Source organism: Leptopilina boulardi, unplaced genomic scaffold, assembly GCF_019393585.1.
Source record: "Leptopilina boulardi isolate dan_hultmark-lab unplaced genomic scaffold, ZJU_Lbou_2.1 LbouV2_214, whole genome shotgun sequence".
Taxonomy (NCBI): Eukaryota; Metazoa; Arthropoda; class Insecta; order Hymenoptera; family Figitidae; genus Leptopilina; species Leptopilina boulardi.
In genome coordinates this window covers 654936-671358 of record NW_026137768.1, presented here as the reverse complement: position 1 = coordinate 671358, position 16423 = coordinate 654936, and the positions used below count along the sequence as shown (strand labels likewise).

Genomic DNA, 16423 nt, shown 5'->3' with positions numbered 1-16423 from the left:
AGTCATAAATCTTTAACTAGAAGATTATATATACCTCAACGTATTGTTTTGTTTAAGAAACTTTTTAACAAGAACATTTTTTTGCCTCTGTGTATGGAAATGTTTTTGGTAGGACCAAATATTGCTGTCTGCAAGCTCATTGTCAAATTTCTTGATAATTATAATTTAAAGATATAAATTTTATGTATGCTTATAAACCTTTTTAAGTTTTTTAAATGCTTTAATAAAAAAAAAATATTTTTTTGCAACACGAACCTCTAAAGTTAAATGTTACACACCGAAAATTGTGTGTAAAGAAGCTCTTTTTCAAACGGTGTGTAAAGTGATTCACTTTACGCACCGAAATTTCTCTCACATAATATAAGGATTGTTTTAGACCATACAAAACCACAAAATTAAAAAACGAACTTTACTATTAAATTTATACACTCCTGCTTAATGATATTTTTCCTGATCTTCGATTGATTTTTTTAATTCTATACAATCGAAATTATTCCAATAGAGAGTTGGAATTCTTCATAATAGGTACTTAACTTTAGAGGTGGGTGTTGCAAAAAATGTTGTATGATACACGTGCGTAAATCTGATTATACTCGTGTGATTTGCTGCAAACGTCACACTCGTATAATCACTCACTTTACGCACTTGTATCATAAATAACTACTTTATTCTTCTATAAAATCTTTAAATTTATATTTAATTAATTTTTCTTTTTATTTAAATTTATATCTTCCTTCTCTTTCTATTATTTCAGAAATTATATTTCTCTAAATTTAAACTCAATTCTTAATAGTATTTTATTTTTAATATTTATTAATGTATAATTTTCCAAATAATTTATAAAAATTTTATAATTTAATTTTTGACTATAGAAATATTATTTCAATAACGGATTTGAATAAAAAGTAGGAAAACTTTTTAATATATCATTTATTACAATTTTAAATTTCTATATATAAATACACAATTAAAAATATATTATTCTATTTATTTTTGTTTGATTTATTAATCATATTTCGTAAATGTTTATTTGCATTTAAAGGCCAGTGAGCCACTCTAGTCACTTTACGATTATAGAAATGTAAAATAATCACATTTTACAAATTTCTAATAATGTAATCATACATTTCTTATTTTTAACTTTTTTTTAAATTCTGTCTTGCAAATTCTGGAAAAAACTGAGAATTATACTTTTGTCGGATATCTGATTTTTGAGACTCAACTGGCTTAGAATTGCCTTGTAGTTTTGCTAATAACATTTCAGTTTTAAGCTTTTCTTTTTGTTCTCGCAATAACCTTTTAGTTCTCAATTGTTCCAGTGTATCTTTTTGATTACTATCTTTTTTTTTCTTAGAGTACGCAATTTTCGATTCTAATTTTTTTTTTTTATTTAAAGCTAAATTATTATCATTGCTTTTATTAGCTTTATCTAATAATTTTATGTATTTATTCATACTGTGAATAGGATCTTGAAAAGATTTTTTCCGCTTATCTTTTTCACTTTCTTTGACTTGTGATTCGCTGTCACGATCTTTATTATACCAACTAGTTTCTCCTTTTAGTTCAAGAGTATCTTGGCCAAGATACGTTAAATATCCAATTTTCTTTTCATACTGTTCTTTTTCATCTTTTTTTTCTTTTTCATTATGTACATTACTTTTTTTATAATCAACTTTGTCTTCTTCCAACTCAGAGAAAAAATTAATGTGCTTTTCAGTTTTAACAGGAGTGCAGTTGCTGTTGACTTTATCATCATACTTTTTTCTTGCTTCCTGACGCAAAAATTCGATTTGCGCTTCTCTTTCCTGGAATAATATTATTTATAAATAATTATAATATATAATATAATATAATAATAATATAATATTATTATTATTACAAAAATTAAATTTTAAAGCTAAAAATTTAGTAAAAAGTTTTTTTATTTTTTTCAAAATTGAAAAATTGTTTTATTAATTATGCCATAAAAATATCTAGTGAAGAAAAAAATTGTTTTACAATTTTACATTATTGTAAAAATTATTAAAACTGATACTTAGAAAAATGAATAGTATCGAGAACGTTTACGAGTTACTTTTCGGGGAAAATAGGGGACATAGAGGCAAAACTGGATAGTTAACGTTTGAAACTCAATAAAACTAACATTAATATATCTATATTTTATTATTTATTACAATAATCATCTTTGGCAATCAGCCTTCCATGGCACAATCTTATTAGGAACATTTATTACATAATAAAATATAAAATTAACAAAACGTAGAAAAGTAAAATATGACCATCTTGCCTCCCCTGGGGGCAAAATCGGATACCCTAAGAAGCAAGCTGGGGTTTAAAAAAAAATCATCATATTATTGCTTGCAATCTTCGAAAGTGAAGGTTGCATCTTCACCTTTTTTTCCAAAATGATTTGAGGGACAGAAAATATTTTTGCTACTAAGTTGAAACCCATTTTTCGCCCACCGCATTTTTCATGCTCTCTTCTGACCAATTTTCTCTACTTGTCTTTATTTTATAATTTTTTTACCCTTCTACAAGAAAAATGAAACATTTATATAAAACTAATTAACTCTTGTACTTACAATAATATGTTTTTAATTATATGATAAAATAAACTCCATATCCCATTTTGCCCCCTCATGCGAAATGACATAAAAATGTTAATCAATAAAAAGTATGATTCAACAAACAATTAATCAAATGTTTACCTGCTAGAGTAGTCAGTGATACTTATGAAAAACAAAAAATGTTATATTAAATGCTGTTATTTACAAAATAAACACATTCTGAACAAAATGGATAAGTTAGAAGAAAATCACCGAAAACAGTTTTTTCATGAAACAACGTGGTAAGAAGAAAAAACGTGGTATAATCGTTCAATGTTTTTACCACCTGAAAACTGTCATATTGGTTCCACATTATGTGCAATACAACCATTATTGCTCCATTAATGTGTAAATAAAGTCAACTATCCCGTTTTGCCCCCAATTCCCCTATCGGTAACGCGTAAGTAATTTTTTAACAGCGGTATAAACATTGGATATAAAAAGGGATGCAATTAAAAGGGGCGGTACGAATTCAACACAAATAAACTCTACACAAAAAAATACTGCACCGCTAACTGTACACGAGTCAATTCTCAACAAAATTAAATAAAAATATATTCTTCACAATTAAATACTACATCCAAAAACCCTACACAATAAACTATTTACTAGAAAATTATCTTCATAAACTTTACACAAATAAACTCAACACATTAAGATTTAGAATTAGAAAAATAAAAAAAAATTTTTTATAATTCTACACAAATAAATACTACATCAGTAAATATTACACAGCTATAAAAAATAAAAAATTAAATTCGACACAATTAAATTTTACACATGAAAATAATCTTTCCTTTTGTGTCGAATTTAATTTATTATTTTTTATAGCTGTGTAGAATTTACGAATGTAATATTTATTTGTGTAGAATTATAAAAAAAATATTTTTATTTTTCTAATTCTAAATCTTAATGTGTTGAGTTTATTTGTGTACAGTTTATGGAGATAATTTTCTAGATAATAGTTTATTGTGTAGGCTTTTTCGATATAGTATTGAATTGTGAAGAATATATTTTTATTTAATTTTGTTGAGAATTGACTCGTGTACAGTTAGCGGTGCAGTATTTTTTGTGTAGAGTTTATTTGTGTTGAATTCGTACCGCCCCCAATTAAAAGATAATATATTCTTACAGCCTTTTGGATTCGTAATTTCTTTTCAGTTTCTTCTTGTGCAGCTTTCGCTTCATCCTTTCTAACTCTTGCTATATTTTCTTTAGTGCGTACATGCCATCTGAAATATTTATCAAACGTTAATTAAATTAATTATAATTAAAAATTTATTTCAATGTAATTTATGTTTAATTATAAAGTTTTTTCAAAAATAATGACATCTTCACTTTTTTTTGGCGATACAGGTAGAGTTAATTTAATCAATTTTCATAAAATAGTGCAACATTTGAACAAAATTTTTTCAAATTTTCATTGCAAAAAATTGAGGATTCAGTGAGTATATGAAGGGTAGAATGACAAAAGGGGTCAAGCGCCAATTCACTGTTTTTACAGGAAGTAAAAAAAACATTTTTAAAAATTTTGCAGGTCATTTAAAAAAAACTGAGAAAACCGTTTCGATATATTAGTATGTTTTAATAAATAAACAACAATTTGTTGAAATAAACCTACATATTAACGATAAAATTAAAAAAAAACTGTGGTTATAAAAAAATATACAGTTTAAAGAAAAACTGGAAAATTAGTTTCTTTCTATGGAATCGACGAAAAGAATAGAAAAAAAAATTCCTTTAACCCCTTCACTGTTACTGACCTCTATAGAGGCAAAAATAAGTCGTGCCACCAGTGTGCATGACCGCTATAGCAGCATCTTAAAAATAAAATAGTTTTACTTAATATAATATTAATGTTAATAAAAACATACAATATGGTAATATAAGATTTAAAAAAAAAAATTTTTTTTTGCACACTGGTGGCACGGAAACACGATTTTTGCTTCACAGCGAAGGGGTTAAAAAATTGTTTGTTTTCAAGAAAATTAAGAATTAATTGCTTGCTTTGGAATTGAGCAATACTTTCATCTTTAAATTCAATTGTTCACTTAGTATAACCATAAAAATATGAAAGAATTAAAACATTAAAAGACCAGATATTTTAATGCCCATGGGTTCTAGGGGGTATTGGGTATCGCTCTTTCAGATTTTGAGGTCAAAATAGAGATTGGTCGACCAGAAAATCCAATATGGCGAATAAAATAAAAAAAAAAACCCAAAAAATCATTGTTTTTTTTTTAAAACATTTTTTTTGAAGCCGAAAACATTTTTTCTAAGACATCTAACCTATCCTATTGGTGGATAAAATAGTTGTACTTTTAAACTATGTTCATGAGAACCTTCAATTTCAAGATGGAGGACTCAAAATGGCGGAAAAGTAAATGCAATTTAGTAGATATGAACAGAATATTGAACTAACAGTTAAAAAGTCATTAATTCTGCCTCAAAATGGTTACTCGGGGGTTTTCGGGGTCGCTGATTACAAATCTGAACAGGGAGTAGTATAAGGAGACCGAACGCCATGCGCGGAAAGTGGCCGCACTTTTGGTGATCGTAATTCTCATGGGCACACTTCTGTCGATATCAGCGCTCTTAGTGTAGAAAAGTGGCACTATTTGTCGTCTGCTACTGTGATTATTCAGTGCACATGTTGTTTTTATTAGACATTACACTTCACAAAATATTTTATTTTAAGCGTGTTAAAATTTTATCACAATTCAGTCGTAATTTATTTACTAAACGATAAACCGCACACGATAAACAAACTAAAAAAGCAGAGGTTATATCATGCTTTCTTGTTTACAACGATAGTGTCAGCCTCTCCGAGTGAGGCGCTGCTATCGACAGAAGTGTGCCCATGGGAATTACGATCACCAAAAGTGCGGCCACTTTTGACGCGGATTCATAATGGCCGTTCGGTCTCCTTATACTACTCCCTGAATCTGAAGTAAGTTTTTCAAAATTCAAAATGGCGGATTATTTTTTAAAAATTCATTGAATTTGCTTGAAACTTATTACTCGGGGGTTTTCGAGGTCGCTGATTACGAATCTGAAGTCAGTTTTTCAACATTCAAAATGGCGGATCCAATATAGCAGACAAATATTTAAAATCACTGGAAACTACTTACTTGGTAACTTTGTAGGTCGCTGATAACGATTCCGACGTCAGTTTTTCACATTTAAAATGTGCGAATTTAATCTATTAAACGAATTTATAAAAAAGTGTTCGATTTTTATTAAATTTTAAATCCAGAAGTTTTTGAATTATTGAAAACTAATCTAAAGTCAAATTTTTTAAATTCCACAATTTTTAAGATATTTCTTTAAAATAGTCAAATTCTGAAAGTCTGGCTTGTAACTCGTAATCTGGTAATTCTAAAAAGAAAAAATATGGAATGAAAAATTTTTTGCACGTATAATTTTGATAAACAGGTTAATTTAAATTAATAAGTTTTTCAAAAGTCGTCCGCCATTTTGAATTTTGAAAAACTGACGTCGGATTCGTAATCAGCGACCCCAAAAACCCCCGCGTAATTATTTTCAGACAAATATATGAAGTTTTTTCAAAAGTCGTCCGCCATATTGGATCCGCCATTTTGAATTTTGAAAAACTGACTTCAGATTCGTAATCAGCGACCTCGAAAACCCCCGAGTAATAAGTTTCAAGCAAATTCAATGAATTTTTAAAAAATAATCCGCCATATTGGATCCGACATTTTGAATTTTGAAAAACTTACTTCAGATTTGTAATCAGCGACCCCGAAAACCCCCGAGTAACCATTTTGAGGCAGAATTAATGACTTTTTAACTGTTAGTTCAATATTCTGTTCATATCTACTAAATTGCATTTACTTTTCCGCCATTTTGAGTCCTCCATCTTGAAATTGAAGGTTCTCATGAACATAGTTTAAAAGTACAACTATTTTATCCACCAATAGGATAGGTTAGATGTCTTAGAAAAAATGTTTTCGGCTTCAAAAAAAATGTTTTAAAAAAAAAAACAATGATTTTTTGGTTTTTTTTTTTATTTTATTCGCCATATTGGATTTTCTGGTCGACCAATCTCTATTTTGACCTCAAAATCTGAAAGAGCGATACCCAATACCCCCTAGAACCCATGGGCATTAAAATATCTGGTCTTTTAATGTTTTAATTCTGTCATTGAAGTTAAGTTAAAAATTATGGACATTTGGGCGTTAATGGGTTAATTAAAATATTATTAAAATAAAATTAAAATAAAATATTAAAATAAAACCTAAAAAAATAATATTTTTTTTTATTTTGATAATATTATTGACTCACCACTTTCTTTTGTTTTTCAATCAGGTTGCAATAAAGTAAATTTGAGGCTATTTTATTAATTTAATTTTTATGAAAAACTGATTTAAATACGCAATAAAAAAGGAAATCCTTCTACAGAAATGTGTAAATGAATTTTCTTGATTTTTTTATGCAAAAACGTCATGTTCGATAAATTGGCGCTTGACCCCTTTTGTCATTCTACCCTTCATATATGAATCTCCTCAGGCACCACCAAATAATTTGTTTTGTGGTGCACGCTGTAACTCGAAACAGAATCATGTAAAACAAAAAAATCAAAATGAATTTGTTAATGGTGTTTCTCAAGGTAATCCTGGGGGGATTTTTTTATTTTTAAATTTTTCGTAGCACTTGGAAGACAAAAAACCGATTACCTCTATAAAAAAATTAGCTAATTTATTATTGTATAATTTGTAATTTTTTTTAAATCTCCCAGGAATACCTGATGAATTATGTGAAGAAGTACTGTACCAAATTTCAGAACGTTTGGTCCAGTAGATTTTAAGTTATGGCGTACCTACACGGACTTCAAAATAACAAATTTCAGAAAAAGCTTTAAAGACGAGATGTATAAAAATTTTACTTGAAGTTTGTCATTATTTTTAAAAATTAAAAAGTAATTTAAAAAATTTGGCAATAGACATTTCTTATGGCTCAGGAATAACTTTTTCAAATGATTTTTAAAGAAGGTTAAAAAATTTTTCTGACAATAATTAAGTTTAACAGATTTTTAAAATAAATTTTTAAAAAATAATTGAATTACAGAAGATTTTAAATTTGCAATAAATTTTCTGCAAATTTGAACTGCTGTAATTTTTTGTTTTTAAATTTCTGATAACAATTCAATTTTAGAGTTTTTAATTAAATCTTTTTTAAATAATTGAATTTTTAAAGAAATATTGAAATCATTAAAAATAATTGAATTTTTGAAGAGTTACAGTTGAAATTTTTAAAAATAATTGAATTTCAAAAGATTTTGTTAAATTTTAGAAAATTATTAAATTTTACAGAATTAAAATAATTTATCAAAGAATTATATAATAATAAAATGCTTGGCCTGTCCTTTTGTCCTAACTTGAAGTTGGCCTTTTCTGATTTCACGTGTTTTTTTGAATAGTAATCTTATGACGTGTCAAATTTTGACAATTCTTTTTCTCATTTTTGCCAAAGTTGTATAATTGTGTTTCCAAATTTCGGAATAAGTTTCTTTAAAATTCCAAATTCGAAAATTCAATTCACGAAGCTGAAGTACACAACGTTTACTAACGAAATTTTTTTTAAAGTTGTATATTGATTCAAAAATTGTATACAAATACAAAAAATTTATGATGAGAAAAAAGATGCACCAAGAAATTTCGTACAAGATAGTAATTTGAAAAAATTAATTTTTAAAATTAATTTTTAAGGTACCAGGCGCCAACAAATACCTATTAAATATTAATTATAAAAACACAGGCCTCGAATCAACTTAAAGACACATAAAAGTCGTTTTAGTCGATTTATATTCAAAAAAAAGTGGATTTGTTTTTTATTTTAACAAAAATATTTTACAGATTTTTAAATAAAAATTTTTCTTTTTAATAATAATCCTTTTCGAAGGGTTAAAGTTGAAATTTTTAGAAATAATTAAATTTCAAAAGATATTGTTAATTTTTAATCAATTATTAAATGTTACAGAAATAAAAATAATTTATCAAACAATTTTTGGAAAACATTTTTTTAAATTTAATTGAATTTTCAAAGATTTAAAATTGAGATTTTGGAAATTAATTGAAACTTTAAGTGTTTTGTAATTAAAATTTTAGATGATTTCACTAAAAATTTATTAGAAAATGCGGACAAAATATAATAATTTGAAAATCATTTTTAATTGAAAAATGGTTTCAGATAGTTGAAATTTCAAAGAATATTATTAAAATAGTTAAAAATAATTGAATTGAGTTATAATTGAAATTATTAAATTTCAAAAAAAAAATTTTCGATGGAAAATTTTAGAAATAATTAAACTTTAGATGCTTTTAAATTAAAATTATTGAAAATTCAATTAATTTTGAATTCAAATTTTTGAGAATAATGAAATTTTATTTGATTTTAAATTTGGAAAATAATTGAATTTCAGTTCATTTTGAATTGAAAATTTTGGGAAATAATTGAATTTTAATTGAAATTTTGGATAACAATTTAATTTAAGTTCATTTTTGATTGAAAATTTGGATAATTAATTTTGAATATAAATTTTGGAAAATAATTGAATTTTATTTCATTTTAAATTGAAAACTTGGTAAATAATTAAACTTTAAATTGAAAATTTTGGATAATTATTGGATTTTGAATTAAAATTTCGGGTAATAATTGAATTTTAGTTTATTTTAGATTAAAATTTTTAAATAATAATGCAATTTTATTGTGATATATTTTTTTAAAATTATAAACAATTGTTAAATTTCATAAAAATTTTAATTGAAAAATTATTTTGATATAATTGAATTTGTGATGTATTTCATTAAAATTATTAAAAAAAATTAATTTAGTGAAGAATCATTTTAGTTTAAAATTTGTTAAATAATTGAATTGAAGAAGATCTGAAGAAGATATAAATTTTATACTAAAAAAATGTATTTTATTTAGTTTTTTTCAAATGTAAAAAAAAATGTCGCATTTTATTAAAATAAGTCGATAAAAGCCGTTTTTTTGAAAAAAGTCGGAAAAAGTCGTATAATCCGATGCCTGTAAACATATAATTTTCATTATTATCATTTAATATGTAATAATATTCTAATAAATTAAATTATTATTGATAATAATAATCTTTAATTTCTTTATAACAAACAATGAAATACTCAATTTGGCGCGCGTTTAATTTTGCTAGTTATTGAGGTATTGTCTTCGGAGACATCTCAAAATACTAGTAAGAATATAGACTTTGAAATTAAGCAAGAAAAGACGGATTGAGGTGTTTGACAGTTACTAGTATTTGTGAAGATTGTTCTTACTCCGTGGCTGCTAAAAAGTTTACCAATGCCACAAATGTGGCCGTTGGCACTGTTCTGAGGGTGGTCTACACATTTGTTTATAAATGCCCAAATTTATGGGTTATAAAATTTAAAAATCTTGATTTTCCGAAATTTTTTTAAAAAGTAGTCATTTATTTTTAATAAAAAATATAACAATATATGGTTGTTTATTATATGGGTTTTAGGACTCTAAAGTTTTTTTTATAAAGGTTAAAAATGCATTACTTATTTAATCAAAATTAAGGGAAATTATTTGAAATTAGAGAACTGAAGGAATTATTTAATTCTCTTTTAATAATTTTACAACCATACAAAACTTTTACAATTAAATTCATTGCTGACAAATATAAAAACGTTCAATAACTACCTTCAAAAAAGTATAATTTATTGCCTTACCGTTTTTTGGGTAAAATATTCATTTTAAATAATTTTATTTATTCCTTTCTTTCAATTAATTTCCCTTTGTTTCTTCTTTTAAACATAAGATAACTTCTTAAATGACTTGAGATAAACTGTCAGAATATTGGTTTGTTGGTTTTATTTATTGGCCTGTTGCACCCTAAGGTCAAGTAGCCATAACTGTCAGAATATAAAGGCCAACGCACAATATATTCGGGAAAGTCGTTCGCGAAACAGATGCATGAAATAGAAAAGGATACGAATATATCTCTGTCCTTTTCTAACTCATATGTCACGTTTGCGAACGTCTTTCGCGAAGCTATTGTGCGTTGGCCTTATGAAGGCCTTTCTCCAATAGGAACCTAAACTTTTGCGTTGCGTGACTGACGCGTTGATTTTAGCATTGGTTGCCAATAGCAACCGACGCAATGCATACGCAACGTAAAAGTTTAGGTTTCTATTGGAGAAAGGCCTTGATAATGATTTCTGCACGCCGGCGTTTCGTAATGGAACGGCGCCTTTAAGGCTGGTTCCACAATTGGCTCGACGCAAGGTAAGCGCTGCGTTTACCTTGCGTCGAACCCATTGTGGAACTAGCCTAAAGTCCTTTCTCCAATAGGATCCTAAACTCTTGCGTTGCGTATGCATTGCGTCGGTTGCTATTGGCAACCAATGCTAAAATCAACGCGTCAGTCACGCAACGCAAAAGTTTAAGGTGCTTTTATACCTCAAATTTCGATCGGATGAACATTCTTTCTGGACCGTGAAAATGCGTGAAAAGTCATTTTCACGGCGGGTATTTTTGAATTGTTTTAAACAAAAAATGTTTTTTAAGAAATATAATATTAAATAATTGTTTTAATATGTAAGAACACTTTAAAATAGTGATAGAAGATGATTTGATTGAAAAATTTAGCAAATTTTGCTTTAAAACGTTTCTGCTACAAGAAAGTGTAAAATGACGATGTTTGTGAAATGGTTTGTACAGTGTACATGTGTACATGTTTCTTTCAGTTATTCGAAACAATTAGTTGAATTTAAATTTATTTGATAAACATTTCAACTTACCGATTTATTTTCAGCACTCATTATTTATTACAAGTTAAAAAGAACCGACATAACATAAACAAAACTCTGAGAGACACTTACAAGGAAGAAGCACTGTACAAACCATTTCACAAACATCGTCATTTTACACTTTCTTGTAGCAGAAACGTTTTAAAGCAAAATTTGCTAAATTTTTCAATCAAATCATCTTTCTATCACTATTTTAAAGTGTTCTTACATATTAAAACAATTATTTAATATTATATTTCTTAAAAAACATTTTTTGTTTAAAACAATTCAAAAATACCCGCCGTGAAAATGACTTTTCACGCATTTTCACGGTCCAGAAAGAATGTTCATCCGATCGAAATTTGAAGGAGCTTCTACAATAGCTCCGTTTGGCAATTCCAACTCCAAGTCGGTTGGAGTTGGTTGCGCACGCATGATGTTCTATAATATTAAAATAAGCAAAAAATATTGTAAGGTTATGTTCATGACAATACCTTTTTAATATATTGTGAAATCAAAATGATGAAAAACTTTTATTATAATGTCAATAAACAACATAAAAAAAAATTTGTATTGACAGTTCATCTTATTAATTGTATATTTTTTTATTACTATATTTATATATTACAAATATTAAATTCATTGCATGTGTGTATTATTCAGGGAAAAAAATTTTGTTATTTATAAAAGAAAAATTTAATTTAATTTATATTTTTCTTCTCTTTAAAAAATGATGAGACGGCGGAAACATCAAAAGCAACAACAACAAATAATTTATTAAACTTTACAGCGTGTTTACAGCTTCAAAGGTACATAACCTCAACTATTTCGTGAGCACGAGATCACGCACAATTTTTTTTTTCATTTTCAACTCGGCGACAGTTGGCAACACCATGCGTGCGCAACCAACTCCAACCGACTTGGACTTGGAATTGCCAAACGGAGCTATTGTAGAAGCTCCTTGAGGTATAAAAGCACCTTTAGGTTCCTATTGGAGAAAGGCCTTTCTGGAAAGGACCTTAAGGCGCTTGAACACCTCACAAATTCTGAGTATCCTCGGAATTTGTCAGAAGTTTCACTAACTTTGATTGGCTTTGCTCAGAGGGAATTTCGAAATTTTCCTATCTTTTGGAAATTCTCCATAAGCAAGGCCAATCAAAATTAGTATAACTGTTGACAAATTCCGAGTATACTTAGAATTTGTGAGGTGTACAAGCGCCTTTAGCATTGGGATGCGTCGCGTTAACGCTGCGTTTACCTTGCGTCGAGCCCATTGTGGAACCAACCATAAGTTAGAGAAGGACAAACAATCTATCTATCCTTCTCTAACTCATTGTTCCGGTTGCGTTTGCGATTACGATTCCGGTTACGTTTCTATTCTGCTCAGGCCTTAAGGCGCTTGTATACCTCACCCATCCCGAGTATACTTGCGTCGTGTATCATTGGAGTAAAAGAGACGGAAATATCTTTTTGTCTCTTTTACTCCAATGGTACACGACAGAAGTATACTCGGGATCGGTGAGGTATACAAGCGCCTTTACTACAATACATTCCAAAAGTTTACTGTTAACTGTGTTATGTCATGTTCACGTATACGGTTAAATATTTTCTAACGGACCTATACCGACAAAGAGGGGGATACAAAAATCAGACCTCTCTCTCGGTTCGCGACTTTCAATGGCAGACAGCATTCCAATATATAGTTGAGTGCTGACAGTATACTGACAATAAAAAATTACCCAATCAGAATAAACATGCTGATGGATCAGCTAATCACAACATATTAACAGTATACTCACAGCAACTCCCGAAAACACCTAATGTATAATCGCGCATAGACAAAAAAACTGCTCCCACTGCTATATAGATTGTAGATCTGTTTATATGAATGTTAATATTTATTTAAAGTTTTTGTGATGGCTAATAAAAGTAATGTCAATGTCCTTTTACCAAACGGACATCGACAAACCATAAAGGTTTCACCAAATACTACAATTTTGCAGGTAAAATTATTATTAAAATTTTTAATCATATGGTTCACACTAATTTGCTTATAAAAGTGTCTACTCATTTGTTTATTGCCTCGAGTACATTAAAAACATTTCAGCGTAGTAAATGTTTTGTATATATATTTGGTTGATTTATTTTGGCTAGTGCCTAATTGATAAACATAAAAGGTTTTACATACTTATATACAACTACAAAGTACTTTAATCATAAAATGATAATTTTATTCCCTATTATGTACGGTAATTTTCTTTCTTTTTTTTTTACAAAATTTTGAACCAAAATGCGTCTTTTTTTAGTATGTAATGCTTCAGATCTTTATTTCCATTATTTAATAAATTTTTAACTAGAATTCTTCACTAAATTATTATATTTTCAATAATTTTAATGAAATACTTCACTTCAATTATCTTAAACTATTTTTCAATTAAAAATTGTATGAATTTCAATAATTGCTTAAAATTTAAAAAACGAACTGTCTATTTCGCCCGTCAACTGGTGAAATAAGAAGAATAGTTTAGTTCGCCCGTCAGAGAAAAAATATGATTGATAAAGACTGGCGAAATAAAGAAAACTAAATTATTTCGCCCGTCATAAAAATAATACACAATATGAATAAAGCGGGCGAATTAACGGAACTTTATTATTTCGCCCGTCGAATTAAAAATGCGCCATTTAAGACAAATCAAGTGAGATAAATATTGGCAAGTATTTTTTGTTCTAATATAAATTATATCCTTATTTATTCTTGGGATTTTTTTAGTAAAAGCGAGGATTCATATAACCTCAAATGTATAACAATTTTCCAAAAATGTATATACATACGTCGTCTGCTAACATCACAGTCTAGACGTATAAGAGGGAAATTTAAAATCAATTAATAATTTCATAATTAAATTTTTTCAAATTGAACTATAAATAATGATTTTGTGTACAGTTTGGAATATTTCTATTGTTTTAAATGAAGGAGAATCCTATTTAAATTTTACATTCATTATTTATAATCTTCACATGAAGTTTTTTGAAAAATTTTACTGATGAAGGGTTTACTGGTTTACTGATTTTCTCTAAGTGGAGGCTTATCTGAGTGCCACAATCAATATTGATTTTATATTTTTTAAAATTATGCTATAAAATTAAAAAAAAATGGGACATTTAACCTTTTTAATATTTTCCTTTAAAAAAGTTTAATTACTATTGATTACAATATTTGAAATAACTGAAAAGTGGTACTTATCAATGAAATATTTTTTTAATTTTGTTTTTGCAAAATTATAGAATATGAATAAAAATGCAAAGTTTATTTATTTTTCTTTATTTATATTTTTACATTCTAAGCAAAACCAGTTTGCAGTCTTTGGCGATTTCTTTAAATTTGCACACTCTTGGTGAAACCACTCTAAGAAGAAATCACATCAGATCAAGAAGACTAGAACCAGGAGGTGAAACTTCCACGCTTTACCGCAGTGAGTAGTGGCATGGTAAGCGTGCACACGGTGGGCGTGTCGTTTAAGTTCGTGCACTGCTAATAGAACGAATTTACGAATTCTGCGCATACTATCCATGTAGGTTTTGAAGGGGAAATTTCGTAGCAAGCAGCTGCAAATGTTTGCGTCTGCTTGGTTAGGTAAATTATATAATAATAAAATGCTTGGTCTGTCCTTCTGTCCCAACTTGAAGTTGGCCTTTTCTGATTTCACGTGTTTTTTTGAATAGTAATCTTATGACGTGTCAAATTTTGACAATTCTTTTTCTTATTTTTGCCAAAGTTGTATAATTGTGTTTCCAAATTTCGGAATAAGTTTCTTTAAAATTCCAAATTCGAAAATTCAATTCACGAAGCTGAAGTACACAACGTTTACCAACGAAATTCTTTTTAAAGTTGTATATTGATTCAAAAATTGTACAAAAAATGTATGATGAGAAAAAAGATGCGCCAGGAAATTTCGTATAAGATAGTAATTTGAAAAACATTTATTTTTAAAAATTAATTTTTAAGGTACCAGGTGCCAACGAATACCTATTAAATATTAATTATAAAAACACAGGCCTCGAATCAACTTAAAGACACAAAAAAGTCGTTTTAGTCGATTTATATTCCAAAAAAAAGTGGATTTGTTTTTTATTTTAACAAAAATATTTTACAGATTTTTAAATAAAATTTTTTTTTTTTTTAATAATAATCCTTTTCGAAGGGTTAAAATTGAAATTTTTAGAAATAATTAAATTTCAAAGATATTGTTAATTTTCAAACAATTATTAAATTTTCCAGAACTGAAAATAATTTATCAAACAATTTTTGGAAAACATTTTTTAAATTTAATTGAATTTTCAAAGATTTAAAATTGAGATTTTTGAAATTAATTGAAACTTTAAGTGTTTTGTAATTAAAATTTTAGATGATTTCACTAAAAATTTATTAGAAAATGCGGACAAAATACAATAATTTGAAAAATGGTTTCAGATAGTTGAATTTTCAAAGAATATTATTAAAATAGTTAAAAATAATTGAATTTCCTTAGAGTTATAATTGAAATTATTAAATTTCAAAAAAAAAAAATTTCGATGTAAAATTTTAGAAATAATTAAATTTTAGATGCTTTTAAATTCAAATTATTGAAAATTCAATTAATTTTGAATTCCAATTTTTGAGAATAATGAAATTATATTTGATTTTAAATTGAAAATTTTTGGGAAATAATTGAATTTTAATTGAAATTTTGGATAATAATTTAATTGAAGTTCATTTTTGATTGAAAATTTGGATAATTAATTTTGAATAGAAATTTTAGAAAATAATTGAACTTTATTTCATTTTAAATTTAAAACTTGGTAAATAATTAAATTTTAATTGAAATTTTGGATAATAATTTAATTTAAGTTCATTTTTGATTGAAAATTTGGTTAATTAATTTTGAATAGAAATTTTAGAAAATAATTGAATTTTATTTCATTTTAAATTGAAAACTTGGTAAATAATTCAATTTTAAATTGAAAATTTTGGATAATTATTGGATT

At 27.0% G+C, this 16423-nt stretch overlaps 2 protein-coding genes and 1 long non-coding RNA gene across 5 annotated transcripts in view; 2 read left to right on the top strand and 1 right to left on the bottom strand.

Moving 5' to 3' along the window:
* Nucleotides 1-913: 913 nt before the first annotated feature.
* Nucleotides 914-10539, bottom strand: LOC127279137 (leukocyte receptor cluster member 1). Its single transcript, XM_051301307.1, has 3 exons — nt 10340-10539; nt 3739-3838; nt 914-1805 (listed from the first exon to the last, which is right to left on the bottom strand). Exons 1-3 carry the CDS (start codon nt 10360-10362, stop codon nt 1137-1139), a joined length of 792 nt encoding a protein of 263 aa, XP_051157264.1. The 5' UTR covers nt 10363-10539; the 3' UTR covers nt 914-1136.
* A 2587-nt stretch (nt 10540-13126) lies between these two features.
* Nucleotides 13127-16423, top strand: part of LOC127279135 (tether containing UBX domain for GLUT4) — a 119689-nt gene continuing 116392 nt past the window's right edge. The window contains exon 1 of one of the 2 annotated variants that reach the window (XM_051301305.1): nt 13127-13401. Coding sequence is in view for 1 of the 2 variants with exons in the window: in XM_051301303.1 (XP_051157260.1) it covers nt 13315-13401 (87 nt within the window). In the remaining variant the exon portion in view is untranslated. The remainder of the gene's footprint in view (nt 13402-16423) is intronic. The other variant, XM_051301303.1, reaches the window with a different exon arrangement.
* Nucleotides 13468-16423, top strand: part of LOC127279142 (uncharacterized) — a 46231-nt gene continuing 43275 nt past the window's right edge. Inside the window, exon 1 of one of the 2 annotated variants that reach the window (XR_007842597.1) lies at nt 13468-13575. This is a non-coding gene — a long non-coding RNA (uncharacterized LOC127279142). Of the gene's footprint in view, nt 13576-13623; nt 13648-16423 lie in introns of those variants that run through there. The other variant, XR_007842596.1, reaches the window with a different exon arrangement.